Below are 25,160 nucleotides of genomic sequence, written 5' to 3'. Positions count from 1 at the left end.
ATGTTGATGATGACACCAGAAACCAATGTTTAATGTTAGTGGTGATCGGGGGGGGTGTATTAATCAGGTATTTTCCCACATTTAATTTAATGACTGTCACAAGACATTAAGGAATCATGTTCATTTCAAATACTGATCTCACTGACAGTAGTAGTCCAGCCACAATATTTGCATTTGAAAAGCTCAGTGTCAGCCCCGAAATGATGTTTATGTTGACATTGTGTGTTTTGGTCTGAGGCTCCGCCCATCACCTGTCTGCCAATCACAGAGTCAGTAGCCTTTGTTCATCCAGGTTGGAAGTTCCCTCTGAGCTGCAGCTGGAACATTTCTGATCACAAATGTCGGACGTTAATAAACCTAAAAGGCCTCTTATTATTCCCAAATACGTCGTGACAAAGTGAGAAACAAAACAAGGATTTGTATAGGAGATGATTTAGAAACATGGAGACGACTGAAAGCAGAGAAGAATTTGAAGACCGACGTCGGCTCTGCCTTAGTCTGACCACCTGGTAAGAACCACTGAGAGCCGAGGCCACGGTCTCTTCACCCGGTCCCAGACCGGCATTGTCTTCTCCTGGCCCTGGTGAAGAGACCGGGTACCGGTGTAGGACTTGTCGCTTGCCATGGTAGTCCAGTGTTTTCTGTGGAAGTAACCTCTTCATGTAGCGGTGTGTAATCTGAAAGGGGGGGGGGGGGGGGGGGGGGGGGGGTCCGTGGTTCGACGGGGGGGGGGGGGGGGTACAGTAGCAATCTGTGTCACTTGTGTTTCACAGACGCAAATGTGAAACTTGAAGCTCATTTCTCTTTTCTCTATCTCCTGAATCTTCTCAAACTTTCATCTGAGTGGGCAGGACGTTTGTCCTGTTCTATTATATGTTATACTTATGTACAATAAGTCTGGTGATGATTTTTTTGTATGAAATTTATGGTGTGGGGGCAAGGATTAGTGGAAACACTAGTAGTAGACACTCATGCTGGATCTGGAAACCTCTAATCTGGGGGGAGGTGGAGAGGATACCACGCTCTACAGTATTTGGAATGTGATTGCAGTACCAGTTTTGGCCACAATCCTACATACGGCACCTTTAAAAATGTAAAAAAGAAACATAATGATGATATGGACATCATCAAAACAAAAAGTTAAGGATTTCAAGCACCCGTATGACCCCTGACATGGTTTAATTAAATAAATAAATAAATAAATAAATAAATAAAATAAAACAACATATAACTGGACTTGTTCTGTGTTCCTATTTTTCTGACAGAATTAGTGATGAGTGTACTTTCCTCTGACCTGACGGGCGTTGGACGAATATTGCACAACGCTGCATGACAAACCAGAAGCTCAGCTATAAAAGGGGCAGATTCATGTAGATCGACTGAGACTCCACAACCTACAGACCTCAGCTCACTCTGTTGGACACCCGGGTCTTGGATTCCGACCGCTGAAGTAAGTACTGATGCTTCTGTTCAATCGTCTGTATGTGTAAAGTCTGTGACAGTCATGTGTGTCTGTTTCTCACTTTCAGGATGAAGTACCTCACTCTGCTTCTTGTGCTGTCGTTGGTCGTCCTCATGGCCGAACCCAGCGACGCTAACCCCCGTTTTACTCGCCCGGACAACCTTTACGGTAATGCAACGGAAAATATGTTGAAATTTGGCACAGCAGGTTAAGAGACGAGTGACCGTTTGACGATTTTTTTCAACACCGACCACTTTATGATAAGAAAATTTACATTTATGAATTTGGCAGACGCTTTTTTTCAAAGCGACTTACAGGACAAGATTAACATTTAAGCTCTCTCTCTCTATTTTATTTGTAAAGCACTTTAAAACAACCACAATGGACCAAAGTGCTATACAGAAGAATAAATAAAAAACTAAATAAAAGAATAAAGACATAAAACAGCTGTACAACGAAAAACAGTGTCGTACAGAAGAATAAAAAAGCAAAATAATAGAGTAAAATACATGACTAGATTACAAAGACATAAAAACAGGTTAAAAAAAATAAAAAACATAAAAAAAAAAAAATAATACCAAAATAAAACAATAGAATAACAAAAAATGTACCAAAAAAAATTAATGCACAGAGTGAGGCAGCTTTGTTAGTGCAGATCAAGGTTATTATCAAAAACTAATGAAATGACAAAATCTAGAACTGAAAAAAACATTTTTGTTAACTGAAAGAAATAAAAAGTAGAATTACAAGAAAAAATAACAGTGTTTTGTGTGCTTACGAAACTAACTAAAACATAAAAAATTATAGATAAAAAACTAAAACTAAACTAAAACTAAGCATTTAGAAAAAATGAAAACTAATGAAAACTAGCAAACCTGCTCTAAAAGCCAGTTAAAACTGACCAAATTAAAGAAAAAAACCTAAACACTAAATAAAACTATAACGAAAAACCCAAAACTATCATAGCCTTGATGCAGATACTATGAACGTTTATTTATTTATTTATTTATTGGGGGGGTTCAAATACAAGTACATTTCCAACAAGGTACAATGAGATGCATATGCATATACTATAAGTTCCCAAAAGGGGAAATGGAAGATTAGTGAATAAATAAATACACATATAACATAAACACAAAACCAAACCGCACAAATCAAGACAAAACAAAATAAAATAAAAAAAAAACACCACACACATGGAGGATATCATATCCTCTTTGTGTTTGCTCGCATGTTTATTTTTACTCTAAAATACATAAATTAAAGACAGAATGCAGAATAGGTAAACATTTAGTGTCTTACATGACTGTATTTTCTCTGTATTCTGTTATTTTGTTGAACTTGTTCCCTTTTTCTTTTCCATAGTTCCGTCGAAGATCTGCCGGTACGTATCTGCTTTATCACGACACTCATTTTGTTATTTATCTGCTACATTTACTTAAACTGCCTCGTCACTGATGTTATTCCTCATTCCTCAGGCCCATCGGGGAAGGGAAGCAGGACCAACTCGCCGCTCAACGCGCATACGACGAAGAACAGGTTGCCGTTCGCTGAAACGACCTGAAAACATCTACGAAAACAAACCTGAAGGAACGGGCTTCAAACCATATATGAGACGAAAAGAAACGCTTCTGGCTACATAATAAAATAATGTAATGTTACTATTCTGAGTGATGGAACTGGGTAGAAAATAAAGCAGCTTTTGACCTGAACTCCAAACATGTCTGTGTTGTTTTACTAAAGAGAGAAAAAATAATAAATGAGTAGAATAATAACCAATAGAATTAATTTGTTAATAAAATCTAGGGTAATTTTGTGCATCTGAATGTAAAAACAAGGTAAAATTGGCATAAAAATGCAACTATTTTGCTAAAAAAATATAGCAAGAGACCCCTCCGGGCCCCCCCTCAACCCCAACAACATTGTACCAGTGGTGCAATTATAACTTTTATTGAAAGAAACATCAATATTGGAGCAATACTTTTTGCTTTTCCTTGAATAATTTGTTGTGCAAATTAAAAATAACTCAAATTTTTGCTTGAATAATACAAATAAACTCAACCAGACTGTTCCCCGAGACAAAAGTTTTCCAAATAAAAATAGGAAATGCGCAATTATCTTGTAGCTATGACAATGAAGTCAGTGTTTTTTAGAACAATGGATAAATTTTGGGAACAAAGATGAACAGTTAAACAATATCAGTGGCTGGAATAAGCCCGTTTCCACTGCACATCTCACCACATTAAAGCGCAAACTGTGCAAAAACAAAAACATGTCACATTTTTCTTTTCCACTCCAATCCTTGTCCATTCTCCAAACCTGAACTCTGTCTAGTCTAGTGACAGATCACCATGGCAGTAGATTTGTTTGTTGTACGACCCTAAAATGAGTCCAGGGTGCTCCGACACTAAAACATTCGTTTTCTAACCTTACATTACATGTTCTAACCTGAAGAAGAAAAAAAAACACCCAAGAGAGATCCCATGCCCCCATTGTAATATAAATGACAAAATATAGGAGTTAATGGTAGTAAAAAAAAAAGAAATAGAGTTAATGCAGAAACAGTGAAAACTCACCATATAGAATTTGAACGGGATTTCACTTACAACGTAGGTATTTAATGGTGATAAAAGAAAAAACAATAAATTCTACAAGTCTTTTTTAAAGACTATTAGCACTGGCTTTTAATATATGTTTGTGACTTTTATTTCTTTTATTTCCTGGTTGTGTTTTAGATGCTATTTATCCTATTACTGTGTATTTGTTATCTCCGCCAAGGAGGTTATGTTTTTGCCAGGGTTTGTTTGTTTGTTTGTCTGTCTGTTTGTTTGTTTGTCTGTCCGTTAGTGTGCAACATAACTCAAAAAGTTATGGACAGATTTGGATGAAATTTTCAGGGTTTGTTGGAAATGGGATAAGGAAGAAATGATTAAATTTTGGTGGTGATCGGGGGTGGGGGGGCCCACGGGGGGGCCACTGATCAGCCTTGGCGGAGGTCTGCGCTCTCCGAGTGCTTCTAGTTTGTTGTTGTTTTATCAGTTTTAAAATATCTTGTATTTATTCTTAGTTTACTAGTTTTAGTATATTTTGCATCTGTATCTTCACCTTTGTACAGCACTTTGGGCACTTTCCCTTGTTTTAAATGTGCTATATCAATACACTTGACCTTAACCTAGTAAAATTAAAACCAATTAAAATATAAAACAACAATTATTATTAAATTAAATGAAATTTAAAAAAAAAAAATTGCCATAAAGACACAAGTGATGTGATCTTAGGCTTTAATATCACGGACAGGCTACTGAGCTCCTTATCTTACTCAATATTTATTTATTTTCTTTAATTGTCTGACCCAAATAAGTACAAACAACAGGAGAATAACCATATTCATATTTATATATTTTACAATAATTTGCTTGCTACCAGTATCAGCTATCATCTTCTAATCTCTGTCAGAACCAGATGACTCATTGTTGTTCATACTAACATTTCATTGTAATAACTGCTCTGTCATTCACTAACCTGTTTACGCGAACATCTGCTGTCAACAGTGATGCAAAGAAAAATGAAAACTATTATTTTGCAACTGCACTGCAACAGTTGGAAGAGCATAAAAGCAAGTAATTCAATTCTATTTAATACTATCACTGCAAAGATAAAAGGTGAAAGAAAGATACTAATGCAGTTTGATGTGATCAGAGTGACTATATCGTCAACCTGACAAAATGCATGATGGGTAATGATCGAATGCTCACGCTAGTATCCCCACTTTCTGTGTGTTACTGCACCAACAACATGCATCATGTTACTGATGGATAAGACTTCTGCTGATAATATCAGCAGCAGGTACGACAGTATGATACTGTACTGTGTTGTAATTTTCAGTTGCGGAAAAAATTATTAGACCATCAAAAGTCTTCAGAAACAATGGTTATGTAATCAAGTACTAACTCCTGTGTGTATCATGTGACTAAAACAGACACAAAAGAAAACATGGAATGTCTAAAAGCACTGTTTCTGTCGGTAAAATGATATAGATATTGATGGAAGAACTGAAGTGATTTTGGTTATTATCAAGAAAACATGGAAAATGGATAGATATCAGCTCTGAAATTAAACTACTATGAGCTATTTTTGTTGTTATCCTTAAATGTGTCCAAACAAATGGACCTTTAGTTGTGCCAAGCATTAAAAATGAACAAGAAATTGAAGAAAACAAGGGTGGTCTAATATTTTTTTCTGCAACTGTATGACTTCTTATCAGTGCTCAATTGTAACTATATTGATATCTCAAACCATTTACATGTTATAACCCATCAACACATGGACCATTACTGGAAGGGTAAAATTGTAATATTTCAAAAATTAGTCAAAAATTCAAAAATTAAAATTTGTCAAAACTGAATTTGTAGACATTGTCCCAAAGAAGCTACATAAAAAATTTGACAATAATCCAACCAGTGCAACCAGCACCTACATCCACTGTCCATGGGTTTAACTGGTGCATCAATTTTATACAAGATGAATGTTTATATTTAATCTGTGATTTACCACAAATTTTCACAAATTTCATATAATAATTCTATGCATTTTTCAGAGAAAATTCCTAGATTTAATTCACTGATCATGTAGATGTTCATAAAAGTTCAGAGTAAATTCAAAGGATATATCAAAACAGAGAAAACTGAAGAAAATCAGACTTTTTTGGTAAAATAATAACATAAAAAAGCATCTTCCACTGTTATTTTCAACCCTTAAAGACCGATTTTTGTGGCGAATTACTTTTTTTTTTCTCTACATCTAACGTTATGTAATTCATTACCATTTATTGTAATATTATCTTCTGCATTTTGCATTTTCAGTGAGAACCAAGTATTTTCTTATATTTAATTTACTGATCATTTAGATGTTCATAGAAGTTCACAGGTGATTACATCAGAAACAAAAAAAAATGAAGAAAAAATTAGACTTTTTCAGTAAAATATTATGAACTGAACATAAACCCAGTGTGTCCATCCACTGTCATTGATCCAACTCCATGGGTTTTACTGGTGAATCAATGTTGTAGAAGATGACGGTGTCTTTGAAGGTTAAATAATATTTTTAAAATATTAAATTTACATTTGACACAGATTGTTTTCCTCTAAAACAAACAAAAAATGCAGAAAACTATTGTTTATATGGAAGGAAGGCCTGATTTTTCATTGATAGAATCTGCAAAAGCGACCAAACTACTGATCGAATTAGATTTATTCAGAATATGACTTTACTTCAAGCTCAACTACATGTAAATCACAAGGAACATTGACTTTTTCAGTAAAATCTATCATTAACTGAACATAAACCCAGTGTGTCCATCCACTGTCATTGATCCAACTCCATGGGTTTTATTGGGGAATCAGTGTTGTAGAAGATGACGGTGTTTCCATGGTAAGTACGGAGCCTCTGAACATCCAAATGGGTCATATCTGATGACCATGAAAAGATGAACTGTATTTTACACCAATTAATTACATGTATTGATAGGATTAATGGATCAGCAGGTATTAAACATTTTGCTTTAAGTTTTGGAGGGTTAGAGACACTTCCATCTGAAATAATCCTGAGTCACTTCTGCTTTAGAATGGCTTAGGGCGGAGTTTGCCTGTAAAGTCCAATTACTTCCGACGCAGCTGTGATTCAACTGACCACAGTGTGTCGGTATAAAAAACACAGACTTCAACACTCACAACGTACTTGAAAAACGTACTCTGCTTGAAAAACGTCGTCTCAGTGAAAAGGTAAGAACAAAACCTCTCAAACCCAGTTGGTTCCATATATACACTGCAAAAATCTGAATCTTACCAAGTGTATTTTTCTCATTTCTACTCAAAATATCTTACCACACTTAAAATGAGACATCATCATCTAGAGTAACTTTTCAGTGAGATATAAGAACTTATTTTTAGACAATAGATCTGGAAAATCCTTTTTCAAGAAATCTTACCAAGATCATTTTCACTTGTTCCATTGGCAGATTGTTTTGCATGAATTAAGCAAAAAAAAATCTTGAATTAAGTAAAAAAAAAATCTGCCAATGGAACAAGTGAAAATGATCTCTATTTCTTGAAATACGATTTTCCAGATCTACTGTCTAAAAATACGTTCTTATATCTCACTGAAAAGTTACTCTTTAGGTGATTATGTCTTATTCTTTTTAAGTGTGATGAGGTATTTTGACTAGAAATGAGGAATAATACACTTGGTAAGATTTTCATTTTTACAGTGTACAGTTGTCATTTATTTGTGGATGTTTTGTAGGATGAGGTGCACTGTGATCTTCCTGGTGTTGTCCTTGGTTGTCTTAATGGCTGAGCCTGGAGAAAGCTTCTTTTACCTCAGTGTGTTTTAGCTAATTAATTAATTACATTACATTAAAGTGGAGTATTTGAGGTTTTTTTTTTTTTTAACACAGCATAGACAATATGAGCAACAGATAAGATGCAAAAACACAGATTTCTGCTTTTGTTGTAGTTTGTTTTTAAGTATCATGCTTGTAATACTTATATTTGACTTTTTTGTTGTTTTTTTTTACAATATTTTTATTGGTATTCAAGTTTTATAATGAAACGTAAAGAAAGTAAATAATAACATACAAAAAAAACATGAATTAAACAACACAAACATTCATACACACATCCATTCACACCAGGTAAACTTGTACCAAATTTTATTTATTATATATGTATATAAATGACTTCATTTTATAAATCATTTTAATTGTAGTACAAACTATTATCAAGATCTATTGCTTGATTGTGTGACGATGTATTAAGTTGAGTTTTAATGCAACTCTTTTTTCTTTTTTTTTTTCAGTTGGCCACTTGGTTCATGGGTAAAGCCTCTGAATATTTCCTGTATTTCTAAATTATTGTACAATGTTATGCTTTTGTGCTGATTTTTTCTTTCTTTCATTTTTCTTGACCAGGATTTTCAGTGGGAGGGTGGTGAAAGTGGCCGACGAACAGGAGCAGCTGGACAAACGCGGCATTGATTACAACCCGGGGCCAAAATTCAACCGATTCAACCAATTCAACTGATTTTCCGTCTCTACGAAGTGTTCCAGGGCCACAGTTTTAGTTTTTGAACATAAATAACTGAAAGCAGAGAAAACGCTTTTGATTTGACTCGATATGATGTAAGAAGATTGGATTAAGAAACAAAAAACGGAAATAAAATCACATTGTAAGATGAGAAAAATGCTCTCTGGTGTTTTATGTCAAAATATGATAAAAATTTGTATGATTCAGCTTCAAATAAAAAAAAGTTGCTCAATTACTCTTTATGTCTGTGGTAAAACTAACATCACACAACCTTTCTGGTTCTGTCTGTTAAAGTAGATAAAAGAGTAACAAAATAACAAAAAAGACTATTTTAATGCATAAGAAATGATGCTTAAATACATCAATCTTTGTATAAGTCAGGGACTTCAAACTCATATATATAACATAGAATAATTATATAATAACCTATAAATAATGACATCTCCAAATTATTCCCTTTTATTGCAAAAAACATCAAATTATGAAAATATTTACATTTTCAAACTATCCGAACAAAAAAGATGTGAATAACCTGAAAAAAATGAAACTTCTTAAGAAAAATTAGTATAATTTTAACAATATTATGTCTCAAGTTATCATTTACACGTCTATTATGCATAAAATCTACACAAAATGCTCAAAACATTTAGTAATATTCAATATATTGTGAAAATTGTGTTCAATTTTCTATATACATTTCAGGTTGTTCATATTTGATCGGGTTATTCACATTTTATTGTTAAAGGATAGTTTGTTCATGTAAATATTTTCAGAATTTAATGCTTTCTTCTTTTTTTGCACTAAAACAAGAAAAATTTGGCGTTGTCATTTTTTATAGATTATTATGCTGTTATTTCACTTGAGATCATATTGGTCTGTGTGTTCAACACTGAATATACTGAATATTGGATTGTGCAACTTTTAGTAAAATTCAACTGCAAACGTATTTGGAAGCTTTCTTTGTGTTTTTGTTTTTTTGTCATTTTATCCTTAACATAATGAACTTAAACATTAGTAGAGAGTAAAAGACAGTGCATTTTAGGAGCTTTTTAACTGAATAAATGCTACTTACTAAACCAGTTCAGGACCACGCCTTTCAAAGTGGATTTTCTTCTTCACTTTGAATAGAAACATGTCCTGAAATGGTGTTAGCACTGAAGGGGCACATATCCGCCATCTATTGGTGGGAGGTGGTAACAAGATTTGGAAACTATCTGGAGTTATGGTCTGTTTCAATCAGTTATGCTGCTTGTCGCATTATTGAAACTTTAGCATTTAAAGCAGTGTTTTTCTGGAATTCAAATGGGGTCGCATGAAATGTCTGGTTTTTGATTTAAAAAAAATACAAATATTAATAAAAATATATGTTTAGTTGACAATCACAATACATAAAAGACATGACAAACTGTGAGTCTGAAACTGAAGCACTGTGGTTCTGTTTATCTGTCAAATGTTCATTGTGGTCGGTTTCAGATGCTGCAGCTCTTTCATAATTCATAGTTTTTTTGAGTTCTTGTTTGTTTAGTATTAATTTACAACCTTGTAAATCCAAGCTGGACTGACTGTACATATCCTGACCAAGGAAAATCAAATTCACACTTTGTGCAGTAATCTACACCTGGCTTTTCTGCCTCCGTCCATAATAATATACATGATATAGACTAAATGTTGCCTAAAATTAACTTTTTTTTGCAACATCGTACAGCAAACTATTACATGATCCAAACCAAATTCATTTTAGCAAAAAAAAATAGTTTGAGTTTTGAATGTCTGAGGTTGCCAGTAACTTGTGTTGATAAAATGGGGTCATGAGCCAAAAAAGGTTGGAAACCACTGACTTAAAGGGTTAAAAAAAAAAAAAAAAAAAAAAAAAAAAAAAAAAAAAAAAAAAAACAGCATATTAAGGATGAGACAAAACAGAAATAGATGCACCTCTCGGTTCTGGCGTAGATGAATGTATGGTTGATGAAGGAGGGAACTCAATGTGGACTGACTTTGGTTTTTGTGGTCGTTTTTATTTAAACCTGCCAACAGCGATAAGTCACTTCCCCTCCTGTAAAATCATGTGACTATTATCTGTTAGCAAAAGAAGTGTGAGCCAGTGAGGACAGACGGACGACGCCATCACTGCAGCATCGAGAGTTAAAAAGGTAAGAAGTGAATATGTCATGTGATAAATGTGCTGGAATATACTGCGGTACGTCTTTATGTACATGTTAAAGGACCACAATGCTGTGCAATTTTTTTTAAATTTCATACTATATTTATAACTTATTTTATCTTAGGACACACAAATTTATCTATTATTGAAATCTATCATTTGTATGCTTTTTATTCTATGTATATCAGGGGTCTTAAACATGCGGCCCGGGGGCCAAATGCAGCCCCGCAAAGGCTCCAATCTGGTCTGTGGGATGAATTAGCAAAGTGCAACAATTCCACCGTCAAGGCTGTCGAATTTATTTTAGCTCAGGTTCCACATACTGACCAATATGACCTCCAGTAAAATAACAGCATAATAACCTACAGAATATAATGACTCCATATTTTCTTCTCAGTTTGATGTGAAAAAAATAATCTTACATTATGCCAATAAATAATGACAACTTTAAATTTCTGTCTTTGTTTTAGTGCAAAAAAACCCCATTAAATTATGAAAATATTTACATTTACAAACTATCCTGAAACTATAAAATGTGAATAACCTGAACAAATATGAAAGACCTGAAATGTCTAAAGAAAATTATGCACAATTTTAACAATTTTCTGCCTGTTACTCAGTGTTTACTGTCTTTGTAGAGAAGATCCATAATGCACATGTAGAAATGATAAAATGAGGCAGAATATTGTTAAACTTGCACATATTTTTCTTTAGAAATTTCAGTTTTTTCAGGTTATTCACATCATTTTTGTTTGGACAGTTTCTAAAAGCAAGTATTTTCATAATTTAATGGGGTTTTTTGCACTAAAAGAAAGACAACAATTTGGAGTTGTCATTATTTATAGGTTATTATGTTATTTTACTGGTCCGGCCCACTTGAGATGAAATTGGGCTGAATGTGGCCCCTGAAAGAAAAGGAGTTTGAGACCCCTGGTGTATATGTTTGCACTGAAGGAGCTGCTCTTAAATCTCATTGTACATGTGTATAGTGACAATAAAGGCATTCTATCTATATTGTATGTTATGTAATTCTTTCTGTATATGTAGGATGAAGTGCACGGCGGTCTTCCTCGTCCTGTCCATGGTCGTGTTCATGGCCGATCCAGGGGAATGTCGGTGGGGATGGCTCCTCCGTGGAGCACAGTTCGGTACGATTAACAAACACCTCTTAATGACATTTTATTTGCTCTAATTTAAGACAGAGCCGGTGATATTCTGTTTTCATAGATTTTATATGTGTTTATCTTATATTATGTATTAAGAGTTATGGATTTTAAAGTTGTGTGCAAACTAATTTAATAGATTTTCTTTCTTCTTTTTTTTAGCTGGGAAGATGCTTCATGGGTAAGAGCTTTGTCATTCCTATTAATGATATTTTTATATATATATATAATGATATTTATACTTTTATTACATGACATTTATTACATTACATTTTATATTAGATTACAAAATATGATTAAATATGTTCCTCTTTTTATTCTTGTCTCCGTTTTTTTCTCCAACTTCCCACCTTTTAAAGAATTTATCCATTCTGTTTGATATCAGATAAATATTTATAGACAAAAAATAGGCGCAGAAAGATCATGTGTGTATTAACTAATGCACAACTGAAAAAACAAGTCTATTAATCTGGGTTGTTTAATACACATATGGATGATAATTTTACAAACACTGCATGAATCACACCTGAATTTGAAATTTAACACTGTAAAAAGAAAATCTTAACTCTAATTTTACATATATGAGCTTTTTAGTGTTCCAAAAGCTTCCCATTAGTTCAAGTAAATAAACTAGAAGCACTCGAAGAGCGCAGACCTCCGCCAAGGCAGATCAGTGGGCCCCCGTGGCCCCCCCACTCCCGATCACCACCAAAATTTAATCATTTGTTCCTTGTGCCAGTATCAACGTTTCCTGAAATTTTCATCCAAATCCATCCATAACTTTTTGAGTTATCTTGCACACACACAGACAGACAGACAGACAAACAAACCAACGCCGACAAAAACATAACCTCCTTGGCGGAGGTAAATATTGTCATTTTTATTCCAGATTTTACAGAATGTTATAAATATATGTGTGAATCCATGAGTTTGTTGTGCTGTTTTGGTACATTCATAAACAATTTCAAGATTAGGCAGATATTTTTGTAGATTTTCTATTGTGTCTGTTTTTGGGAAATATATATGTTGTCTGTCCCTTTTATTTGTGCATTTATTTGTGAATCTGTGCCAAGCTGAGGTGATGAAAAACTATGAACAAATAGAAAATGATCCCAGTACAAATCTGTTAAAACATAATCAGATACTTATGGACATTTCTGGGGGGAAAAAAAGCAAAAATGACATAATATTTGAAGCCAAAGTTACAAATCTCTATTAAGATTTAAGTGAACTTGTTTAACTTGTTGAGACTGGTTGATAAGTGCAGGTACACAATGTCCAAGACTTTCTTTTACTGTTAAATTTTTTCAATTCTGTTACAGATAAATTATTTACAATGAAATATCTCAGAGAAACAAAGCTCATAATTACATCCTATTAAAGACTGTTAACCTTAAAGTGGTTCTAAGTAGTATTAATATTCCCAACTCAGGGGTCAGTCTGGTACCAGAACACACTTAGTTCAACCAAAACCACTAATGAATCAACACTATGTTTCCACAGACTGTATCAGCCACTGAATAAAGTATAAACTCACTGTTTCCACACATCTGTATTATGGTTTCATCAACTTTTCTTCTACAAATTAATACTTATAGATGCTTATTTAAACAGTTACTCAAAATAACCCTGTGTCTTATAATGTTGATGTGCTGCATCAGCTGTTTACATTATAGCCCTGTTAGCTTAGCTCTGTTAGCTTAGCTCTCTTTTTAGACACAAAACAGCCACAGTGAAACGGCAAATCACCTGTTTTCTGTAGGGTTTGTGTTGTCAGTAGCTGAACTAAACATCTGTCTGGAATCCAACAAACAAGGTCAAAACTGTCAGAGTTTAGTCTGAGCCATGGATCAACAGGAACTTACAAAGATAATAACATCCCATAATAATTTCATACCTTCATAAGCCTCAGAATTAAATTCACCCATGTAGAAGAAACGCTGACATTTCAGCATCAAACTCCATTCTTTACATTTACAGCTGAGTCCAGTGGAAACAGCAATGCTTCTATTTTTACCACTTCTTTTCTTTGACTCTAAAAGTTGTTTCTTTGTGGTTCTCATCCCACCTGGCCCTCCAGCCTGTCACTGAAAATAGATTCACTTCTTATTTCTATACTACAATTATTTGGCATCTTTGGCAGAACTTCACAGCTCTTTGTTCTAATGATTCAGGTCAAGTTTTTAATAACTGTAAGTAGAAATATTACATGTAGAATGGACAACAATGCAGAGGTGACTTCTGTGGTTAAACCTCAAGAAAAGGAAAATATTTAAATACATCCATTTTTATGATTTTTATGAATCAACATCAGATCATTCAAATCAACAATGACTGGAATCACAAACTAGACTTCACCGGTAAATCCTCTAATCCTTCTATTTTCATGGATTTCCAGGATTGTCAAGGAACACGGTGAGGCAGAAAACCAGCAGGACCAACTGGACAAACGTGGTGTGGACTACCGCCCAGAACAGCCTGGCTTTAACTGACCGTTCCACTCTAAACCACGTCATGGAAAAGGAGTGAAATGCTTGTCTTTCAGCGACATAAACAAAACCGACCCACAAAAACAACCCATGCTGAAAACATTTTCACATTGACTTCATGTCTCTTGGAATAAATTTGCTTTAAATGAACATCATGCTCCCGTATCTTGTTTAAAACCCAAACCACTTCATTATAAACATATAAATGGCACCAAAATCCATTAATGGAGTGCATGAACAATGAAAAAAACATGAGGCTGAATTATTTTCACTCATAAAACAGCATAAACTAACAAATAAACAAGTACAAGTCCAATCACAAAGAAGACAGGTCACTCATTCTACCAGATTAATACACACTGAAACAAACCACAAATTATAGTCCATGATTTATCTTTCTGTAATAACAATAATAATAATACACAACGTGACTGATGAGGGAGAAATGATGGGGGGGAGGTTATGAAATTTTCAGGATATGTTGATAATGACACCAGGAACCAATGTTTAATTTTAGTGGTGATCGGGGGGGGGGGGGGGGGGGGGGGGGTATTAATCAGGTATTTTCCCACATTTAATTTAATGACTGTCACAAGACATTAAGGAATTATGTTCATTTCAAATACTGATCTCACTGACAGTAGTAGTCCAGCCACAATATTTGCATTTGAAAAGCTCAGTGTCAGCCCCGAAATGATGTTTATGTTGACATTGTGTGTTTTGGTCTGAGGCTCCGCCCATCACCTGTCTGCCAATCACAGAGTCAGTAGCCTTTGTTCATCCAGGTTGGAAGTTCCCTCTGAGCTGCAGCTGGAACATTTCTGATCACAAATGTCGGACGTTAATAAACCTAAAAGGCCTCTTATTATTCCCAAATACGTCGTGACAAAGTGAGAAACAAAACAAGGATTTGTATAGGAGATGATTTAGAAACATGGAGACGACTGAAAGCAGAGAAGAATTTGAAGACCGACGCCGGCTCTGCCTTAGTCTGACCACCTGGTAAGAACCACTGAGAGCCGAGGCCACGGTCTTTTCACCCGGTCCCAGACCATCGGTGTCTTCTCCTGGCCCTGGTGAAGAGACCGGGTACCGGTGTAGGACTTGTCGTTTGCCATGGTAGTCCAGTGTTTTCTGTGGAAGTAACCTCTTCATGTAGCGGTGTGTAATCCGAAAGGGGGGGGGCGTCCGTGGTTCGACCAGGGGGGTTGGCCAGTTTCTTATAATACTATTGGGGGGTGGGGGTGGGGGGTGGTACAGTAGCAATCTGTGCCACTTGTACTTCGCAAACGTAAAAGTGAAACTTGAAGCTCATTTCTCTTTTCTCTATCTCCTGAATCTTCTCAAACTTTCATTTGAGTGGGCAGGACGTTTGTCCTGTTCTGTTATATGTTATACTTATGTACAATAAGTCTGGTGATGATTTCTTTGTATGAAATTTATGGTGTGGTGGCAAGGATTAGTGGAAACACTAAAAGTAGACGCTCATGCTGCATCTGGAAACCCCTAGTTTGGGGGGAGGCGGAGAGGATACCACGCTCTACAGCAGGGGTCTCAAACATGCGGCCCGGGGGCCAAATGCCAAAGGTTCCGATGTGGCCCGTGGGATGAATTTGCAAAGTGTAAAAATTCAACAGTCAAGGCTGTGGAACTCATTTTAGTTCAGGTTCCACATCCAGACAAATATGATCTACAGTCAAATAATAACATAATAACCTACAAAAAATAATAACATATTTTCTTCTCGGTTCGATGTGAAAAAAATATTACATTATGCCTATAAATAATGACAACTTAAATGTTTGTCTTTGTTTTAGTGCAAAAAAATAACATAAATTATGAAAATATTTACATTTACAAACTATCCTCTAACAATAAAACGTGAATAACCTGAACAAATACGAACAACTCGAAATATCTAAAGAAAATTAAGCACAATTTTAACAATTCTCTGCTTGTTACTAATTATTTATTGTCTTTGTTGTTCGGTTCCATAATGCACATGTATAAATGATAAGTTAAAACTAGACTTTGTTTAAAAGAAATTTCAGTTTTTTCAGGTTATTCACATCTTTTTTGTTTTGTAAGTTTATAAAAGTAAGTATTTTTACAATTTATTTTTTTTTGTTTTTTGCACTAAAACAAAGACAAAAAATTGGAGTTGTCATTATTTATAGGTTATTATGCTATTATTTTACTGGTCCGGCCCACTTTAGATCAAATTGGGCTAAATGTGGCCCCTGAAAGAAAATGACTTTGAGACCCCTGCTCTACAGTATTTGGAATGTGATTGCAGTACCAGTTTTGGCCACAATCCTACATACGGCACCTTTAAAAATGTAAAAAAGAAACATAATGATGATATGGACATCATCAAAACAAAAAGTTAAGGATTTCAAGCACCCGTATGAACCCTGACATGGTTTGAATAAATAAATAAATAAATAAAATAAAACAACATATAACTGGACTTGTTCTGTGTTCCTATTTTTCTGACAGAATTAGTGATGAGTTTACTTTTCCTCTGACCTGACAGGCGTTCGACGAATATTGCACAACGCTACATGACAAACCAGAAGCTCAGCTATAAAAGGGGCAGATTCATGTAGATCGACTGAGACTCCACAACCTACAGACCTCAGCTCACTCTGTTGGACACCCGGGTCTTGGATTCCGACCGCTGAAGTAAGTACTGATGCTTCTGTTCAATCGTCTGTATGTTTAAAGTCTGTGACAGTCATGTGTGTCTGTTTCTCACTTTCAGGATGAAGTACCTCACTGTGTTTCTTGTGCTGTCGTTGGTCGTCCTCATGGCCGAACCCGGCGACGCTTTCATCCATCGCATCTTCCAAGGGATCGGTCACGGTAATGCAACGGAAAATATATCGAAATTTGGCACAGCAGGTTTAGAGACAAGTGACCGTTTGACGCTTTTTTTCAACACCGACCACTTTATGATAAGAATATTTACATTTATGAATTTGGCAAACGCTTTTTTTCAAAGCGACTTACAGGACAAGATTAACATTTAAGCTCTCTCTCTCTATTTCATTTGTAAAGCACTTTAAAACAACCACAATGGACCAAAGTGCTATACAGAAGAATAAATAAAAAACTAAATAAAAGAATAAAGACATAAAACAGCTGTACAACAAAAAACAGTGTCGTACAGGAGAATACAAAAGCAAAATAATAGAATAAAATACATGACTAGATTACAAAGACATAAAAACAGCTAAAACAAAAATAAAAACATTTAAAAAAAACAAATACCAAAATAAAACAATAGAATAACAAAAATGTACCAAAAAAATAAATGCACAGACACAGAGTGAGGCAGCTTTGTTAGTGCAGATCAAGGTTATTATCAAAAACTAATGAAATGACAAAATCTAGAACTGAAAAAAACATTTTTGTTAACTGAAAGAAATAAAAAGTAGAATTACAAGAAAAAATAACAGAGTGTATTGTGTGCTTACGAAACTAACTAAAACATATAAAAATTATGGATAAAAAAACTAAAACTAAGCATTTAGAAAAAAATGAAAACTAATTAAAACTAGCAAACCTGCTCTAAAAGCCCATTAAAACTAACCAAATTAAAGAAAAAAACCAAAAAACTAAATAAAACTAAACTATAAAACCCAAAACTATCATAGCCTTGATGCAGATGCTATGAAAAGGTTTTAGCACATTTATTTATTCATTCATTCATTCATTCATTCATTGGGGGGGTTCAAATACAAGTAGATTTCCAACAAGGTACAATGAGATGCATATGTATATACTATAAGTTCCCAAAAGGGGAAATGGAAGATTAGTGAATAAATAAATACGCATATAACATACGCACAAAACCAAACCGCACAAATCAAGACAAAACAAAAAGAGGAAAAAAAAAAACACCACACATACGGAGGATATCATATGCTCTTTGTGTTTGCTCACATGTTTATTTTTACTCTAAAATACATAAATTAAAGACAGAATGAAGACTAGGCAAACATTTAGTGTCTTACATGACTGTATTTTCTCTGTATTCTGTTATTTTGTTGAACTTGTTCCCTTTTTCTTTTCCTTAGTTGCGTCGAAGATCGGCGAGTACGTATCTGCTTTATCATGACACTCATTTTGATATTTATCTGCTACATTTACTTAAACTGCCTCGTCACTGATGTTATTTCTCTCGTTCCTCAGGTTCCTTGGGGGACGGAAGCAGGACCAACTCGCCGCTGAACGTGCATACGACCAAGAACAGGTTGCCGATCGCTGAAACGACCTGAAAACGTCTACGAAAAAAACCTGAAGGAACAGGCTTCAAACCATATATGAGACGAAAAGAAACGCTTCTGGCTACATAATAAAATAATGTAATGTTACTATTCTGAGTGATGGAACTGGGTAGAAAATAAAGCAGCTTTTGACCTGAACTCCAAACATGTCTGTGTTGTTTTACTAAAGAGAGAAAAAATAATAAATGAGTAGAATAATAACCAATAGAATTAATTTGTTGATAAAATCTAGGGTAATTTTGTGCATCTGAATGTAAAAACAAGGTAAAATTGGCATAAAAATGCAACTATTTTGCTAAAAAAAATATAGCAAGAGACCCCTCCTGGCCCCCCTCAACCCCAACAACATTGTACCAGTGGTGCAATTATAACTTTTATTGAAAGAAACATCAATATTGTAGCAATACTTTTTGCTTTTCCTTGAATAATTTGTAGTGCAAATTAAAAATAATTCAGATTTTTGCTTGAATAATACAAATAAACTCAACCAGACTGTTCCCCGAGACAAAAGTTTTCCAAATAAAACAGGAAATGTGCAATTATCTTGTAGCTATGACAATAAAGTTACTTTTTTTTAGAACAACGGACAAATTTTGGGAACAAAGATGAACAGTTAAACAATATCAGTGGCTGGAATGAGCCCGTTTCCACTGCACATCTCACAACATTAAAGCACAAACTGTGCAAAAACAAAAACATGTCACATTTTTCTTCTCCACTCCAATCCTTGTCCATTCTCCAAACCTGAACTCTGTCTAGTCTAGTGACAGATCACCATGGCAGTAGATTTGTTTGTTGTATGACCCTAAAATGAGTCCAGGGTGCTCCGACACTAAAACATTCGTTTTCTAACCTTACATTACATGTTCTAACCTGAAGAAGAAAAAAAAAACACCCAGGAGAGATCCCATGCCCCCATTGTAATATAGATGACAAAATATAGGAGTTAATGGTTGTAAAAAAAAAGAAATAGAGTTAATGCAGAAACAGTGAAAACTCACCATATAGAATTTGAAAGGAATTTCACTTAAAATGTAGGTATTTAATGGTGATAAAAGGAGAAGCAATAAATTCTATAAGTCTTTTTTTAAAGACTATTAGCACTGGCTTTTAATATATGTTTGTGACTTTTATTTCTTTAATTTTCTGGTTGTGTTTTAGATGCTGTTTATCCTATTACTGTGTATTCGTTGTTGGTTTTTTTATATCAGTTTTAAAATATCTTGTATTTATTCTTAGTTTACTAGTTTTAGTATATTTTGCATTTGTATCTTCAACTTTGTACAGCACTTTGGGCACTTTCCCTTGTTTTAAATGTGCTATATCGACACACTTGACCTTAACCTAGTAAAATTAAAACCAATTAAAATATAAAACAGCAATCATTATTAAATTAAATTTTTTTTAAAAATTGCCATAAAGACACAAGTGATGTGATCTTAGGCTTTAATATCACGGACAGGCTACTGAGCTCCTTATTTTGCTCAATATTTATTTATTTTCTTTAATTGTCTGACCCAAATAAGTACAAACAACAGGAGAATAACCATATTGATAATATATATTTTACAATAATTTGCTTGCTACCAGTATCAGCTATCATCTTCTAATCTCTGTCAGAACCAGATGACTCATTGTTGTTCATACTAACATTTCATTGTAATAACTGCTCTGTCATTCACTAACCTGTGTTTACGTGAACATCTGCTGTCAACAGTGATGCAAAGAAAAATGAAAACTATTATTGTGCAACTGCACTGCAACAGTTTGAAGAGCATAAAAGCAAGTAATTCAATTCTATTTAATACTATCACTGCAAAGATAAAAGGTGAAAGAAAAATACTAATGCAGTCTGATGTGATCAGAGTGACTATATCGTCAACCTGACAAAATGCATGATGGGTAATGATCGAATACTCACGCTAGTATCCCCACTTTCTGTGTGTTACTGCACCAACAACATGCATCATGTTACTGATGGATAAGACTTCTGCTGTTAATAATATCACCAGCAGGTACGACAGTATGATACTGTATTGTGTTGTAATTTTCAGTTGCGGAAAAAATAGACCATCAAAAGTCTTCAGAAACAATGGTTATGTAATCAAGTACTAACTCCTGTGTGCATCATGTGACTAAAACAGACAGAAAAGAAAACATGGAGTATCTAAAAGCACTGTTTTTGTCAGTACAATGCCATAGATATTGATGGAAGAACTGAAGTGATTTTGGTTATTATCAAGAAAACATGGAAAATGGATAGATATAAGCTCTGAAATTAAACCACTATGAGCTATTTTTGTTGTTATCCTTATATTTGACCAAATAAATGTACCTGTAGTTGTACTGGGCATTAAAATAAACAAGAAATTGAAGAAAACAAGGGTGGTCTAATCATTTTTTCCGCAACTGTGTGTATATATACACAGGGTGTCCCAAAAAAATGTACACACTCTTTAAATGATTGTAAAGTAGGTGTTTATTAAAATTCATTTAATTTTCAAAATGTACTGATGTCCGTTCTGGTCCAGATTCTCCTGACGACGCCAAGCAATGGAATCACACACATCATGAAACAATTCCCTTGGTATTTGCGTGCATTCACGTTCAACGGCTGCTCTCAATTCAGCAACTGTTGCAGGTCTTATAGCATAGAATTTGTCTTTGTGTGTGATTCCATTGCTTGGCATTGTCAGCAGAGACTGGACCAGAACGGACGTCAGTTTGAGAACAGGCGCTGACAAAACAATAAAATGATGTTTGTAAATTCTATTACATTTTGAAAATTAAATTAATTTTAATAAACACCTACTTTACAATCATTTAAAGTGTGTATACATTTTTTTGGGATACCCTGTGTATATATATATATATATATATATATATATATATATATATACACACACACACAGCGAGAGAGAGAGAGAGAGAGAGAGAAAGAGAGAGAGAGGCGTTTTCCCACCTTCATCGATTGGAACCATTGGCTCGGTTCAATTGGGCATATGTGAAAGCAGTAATCGCGCTCTGTTTCGGAACAAAACAACCGAGCTGAGACCGTCTGGATGAGGTGGTCTCAGCTTGGTTGCAATTGCTCCACAGAGAGGTCTGTTTACAGTGTGAACATGAGCACAGCGATAGAAAAATATACAACTACAGTTTTCTCTACCACTCTGGGTATGATATGTTGCAAACATTACCATAAAGCAGATCGGCTCTGTTGAAAAAGTGCTGCTCCCAGACGTAAACAGACAGTAGGCTAAGGAAAAGAGGTGAAAAATCACAGCTTCATAACAGTAAAAGTCCTGCCATGTATTTGTTCCAACCACTCAGTGAACCAGCCTATTTTGATGAGCATAACTCCTCATCCAGGTAGATGGGATGATAGGGGGTTTTCCACACATGACCCGGAAATGGTTTGAAATGACTGAGTTTGTGTACCGCTTCTTCCGGTTTACATGTCAACAATGGCTGAGACAACATCGAAGTGTCACTGCTGTGTGCCCCAATGTACATCGAATAAACAAGGGCAATTATATTTACGTTTTCATGGTTTTCCTTCAGATTTAGTAGAGAAGAAGAAATGGGTCATCGCAATTCAGAGATGAGGGGACGAACTTCAGAACCCATTCAGGAAGTACATTTGTGTGTAACAGGTGTCCTAAACATCGGGATTTCTCTGAAACATCAGCAGTATTGTGAAGGGAATCAAGAGGTGAAAAGTAGGGAAAACACCCGAGTCCTGCACCGGGTACCTGATGGGTAACCTGCAAAAACATGCAGGGATGGATTTTTTAAAAAAAGAATTTTTGCGGGTACGGGCACAGGTAAAATTAAACGAAATGCGGGCGGGTAGTGGGCAGGGAAGTGCAAAAAATGAAAGAAGATTCATAATTGAAAATAATTTGCAGGACATTTGATGATGATGATCATCTAATTTGACCCTGGTTACAGTTGGTTTGTTTCAGTGTGAAGTGAGCTTCACTTCTGTTTACATCCAACCACAGACAGCACTGAGCAGCTCATACTAGACATTTATTGATGGTGTATGTTTTAGCTAAAAATAAAGTCCTTAAAAGTGAGTAAATGTGTAGACAATGTGTTTAGTCACGGGTCAGGTCGGGTTGCGGGTCTAATGTACGTGGGTACGGGTGTATTGTGATCCCTTCACAATACCACTGATCTTTCACTGGTAATCCTCTTCCCAGAAATGCTGGCTGCACACAAACGTACTGTGTATGACAACACCCATAGTCAACACAGATAGATGTGCATTGCCGCTAATTCCCAAGCTGCCTTTACATTCACTTTATTTTATATTACATTGTCTATTCCCATCTCTTACATAGGCATTTTTGTACCTTGGATAATCCTACATACTATATTCTATTCTTAAAACACATACCACTGACTGAAACTACAGGCCTTGACCTTTACGAAACCATACAAACACATAACACTTGTTACGCCTGAGACATTACTACCTCTTTTTGGTTGTGTCACAACATTAATCAGCATCAATGTGTCCATCTGTGATAAGCGTTCGCACACAATCACAATGACTTGACATCTGATGAGACGATTAAGATCGAACTTCCCTAGACAAAGTGTGAAGACACAGCAGCCAGACCTTCACAAACTTCCCTTTATGATAGAAATGTATTTGTTTTTTATTCTTACATCTACTTTAAAGACTACATACATCCTGAAAAAGCATCAAGAAATGACTTTGGCGTGGTGTTTCCTGTCATGAGGAACCCCATATCTGCATTTTAAGTGTTTCTCTGACAACAGTAACAAGAGGAAAAGTTGTAAACTTATTATTTTCAACAAAGAAGAGAAGTAAGACCTGGTGATGAGACACTACTGTTAACGAATGCAACAGAAACAAAAGAAAACAATGATAAAAAAAAATAATAATAATACAACCGACTGGGTTACAAATAGAATAGATGCAGTGAGTTATAACTGAACTAGTTGACTGTACTGAAACTTGTGTTTTTTTGAATAAGACTCATGAAAATAAGGGGAAAATGTGACATCTTTTTGTTCTAAGGTATGTTTAACAAAACAACAAAAAAAGGAGGAAGAATTACTTTGAGAACAGTTGTCTCTGTTTTGTTTTTTGTGTATGTTTTTTGTGTATATTTTTGTGTATTTTTTCAGACATGGTATATAAATGTGCTTAGTTGTCTTTTGTAAAGTATCTTTCCAAGGCAAAAAAATAAAATCATATATATATATATATATATATATATATATACACAAAAAAAAAAAAAAAGAATAGATGCAGTGATACTTGGCTGAACTCTACCAAAACTTGCTAAACTCTCTTAGACACATATTTACATGCCGTCACTCTTTCAACAATATCCTACTGTCTCTCAATTTTATCCCTCACCACAAAGGAAATCATTGAGCAAATAGTATGACTCCACAACAGAGCCGGGAAAATCCACAGCAACCTCTGCTCTTGGACTCGACGCTGAACTCTCACACTCTGACACCCTGACTTTACAGAACTACACAAGTAGTCTAGTTCTTATACTTTACTTTGAGATCAAAAATACACACAAGTTGCCTCCATTGCTCATTGCTCTGCTTTAAAGATACAACAAAGACAGGAATGTGCCATGAATGAACAACTATTCACATACCAGGGTTCCTACAAGTAAAATTTAAGACCTAAGGTAGGAAGGGAACAAGGTAATAATAGTTATATAATAGGATTTTTCATTATAGTTTAGTTTGATTTAGTTTTGACTTCTTTTTTCTCTAATTCAGTTAGTTTTAATTCATTTTTAGAGCAGGTTTGCTAGTTTTTATTAGTTTTCTTTTTTTTTGTAAATGCTTAGTTTTAGTTTAGTTTTAGTATTATTTTAGTTTTGTCGTATCTTTTATCTTCTTCGCCGTCATATTCAAATAAATCCCAGACAGGACTCTGCGTCTTTCTCCCAATTTTAGTCTCCATGTTTCCAGGTAGAGTGGGGACCAGAAAACGACTAGAAACCACAAGTGACGAGAAGTGACAGACCGTGAAGTGCCGTAAGGTGCCGCTAGCTACAATTGCTAGAGCGAAATAAATTGATTACGTATCAATCCGACATTGACAAAGATGAAATATAAGGGAATTTTTCCATAATTACCTCCACCAAGGAGGTTATGTTTTTGCCAGCGTTGGTTTGTCTGTCTGTCTGTCTGTCTGTGTGCAAGATAACTCAAAAAGTTATGGACGGATTTGGATGAAAATTTCACGAAATGTTGATACTGGCACAAGGAACAAATGATTAAATTTTGGTGGTGATAGAGGGGGGGGGGGGCAATGATCTGCCTTGGCGGAGGTCTGTGCTCTCCGAGTGCATTTCTAGTTTTTATACGTTTTAGTTTTGTAAGCACACAATACATTTTCAGTTAGGTTTCATTTTTTCTTTTAATTATAGTTTTTATTTATTTCAGTTAACAAAAATGTTTTTTCAATTCTAGTTTTGGTCATTTCATTACTTTTTGTTAATGA

At 34.8% G+C, this 25,160-nt stretch overlaps 2 protein-coding genes and 1 long non-coding RNA gene across 3 annotated transcripts in view; 2 read left to right on the top strand and 1 right to left on the bottom strand.

The window, feature by feature from the left end:
- LOC115414978 (exostosin-1a) overlaps positions 1 to 25,160 on the bottom strand; it is a 533,740-nt gene that overhangs the window by 292,457 nt on the left and 216,123 nt on the right. The gene's annotated exons all lie outside the window — the stretch shown is intronic.
- On the top strand, positions 1,332 to 3,181 carry LOC115414980 (uncharacterized). The gene is made up of 4 exons (XR_003934739.1): positions 1,332 to 1,450; positions 1,530 to 1,630; positions 2,828 to 2,846; positions 2,941 to 3,181. It is a non-coding gene; the product is annotated as an uncharacterized LOC115414980 (long non-coding RNA).
- On the top strand, positions 10,579 to 14,514 carry LOC115414979 (pleurocidin-like peptide WF3). Its single transcript, XM_030128367.1, has 4 exons — positions 10,579 to 10,694; positions 11,753 to 11,853; positions 12,031 to 12,049; positions 14,267 to 14,514. The coding sequence occupies exons 2-4, from the start codon at positions 11,754 to 11,756 to the stop codon at positions 14,358 to 14,360; spliced, it is 213 nt and encodes a 70-aa protein (XP_029984227.1). The 5' UTR covers positions 10,579 to 10,694; position 11,753; the 3' UTR covers positions 14,361 to 14,514.

This window comes from Sphaeramia orbicularis, chromosome 24 (assembly GCF_902148855.1).
Source record: "Sphaeramia orbicularis chromosome 24, fSphaOr1.1, whole genome shotgun sequence".
NCBI classification, from domain to species: domain Eukaryota; kingdom Metazoa; phylum Chordata; class Actinopteri; order Kurtiformes; family Apogonidae; genus Sphaeramia; species Sphaeramia orbicularis.
Note: the sequence above shows the minus strand (reverse complement) of the source record. Positions and strands in the feature narration are given on the sequence as shown.

Coding starts and splice junctions, on each gene's coding strand:
- LOC115414979 (XM_030128367.1), top strand. CDS start 11,754: ATGAAGTGCACGGCGGTCTTCCTCGTCCTGTCCATGGTCGTGTTCATG.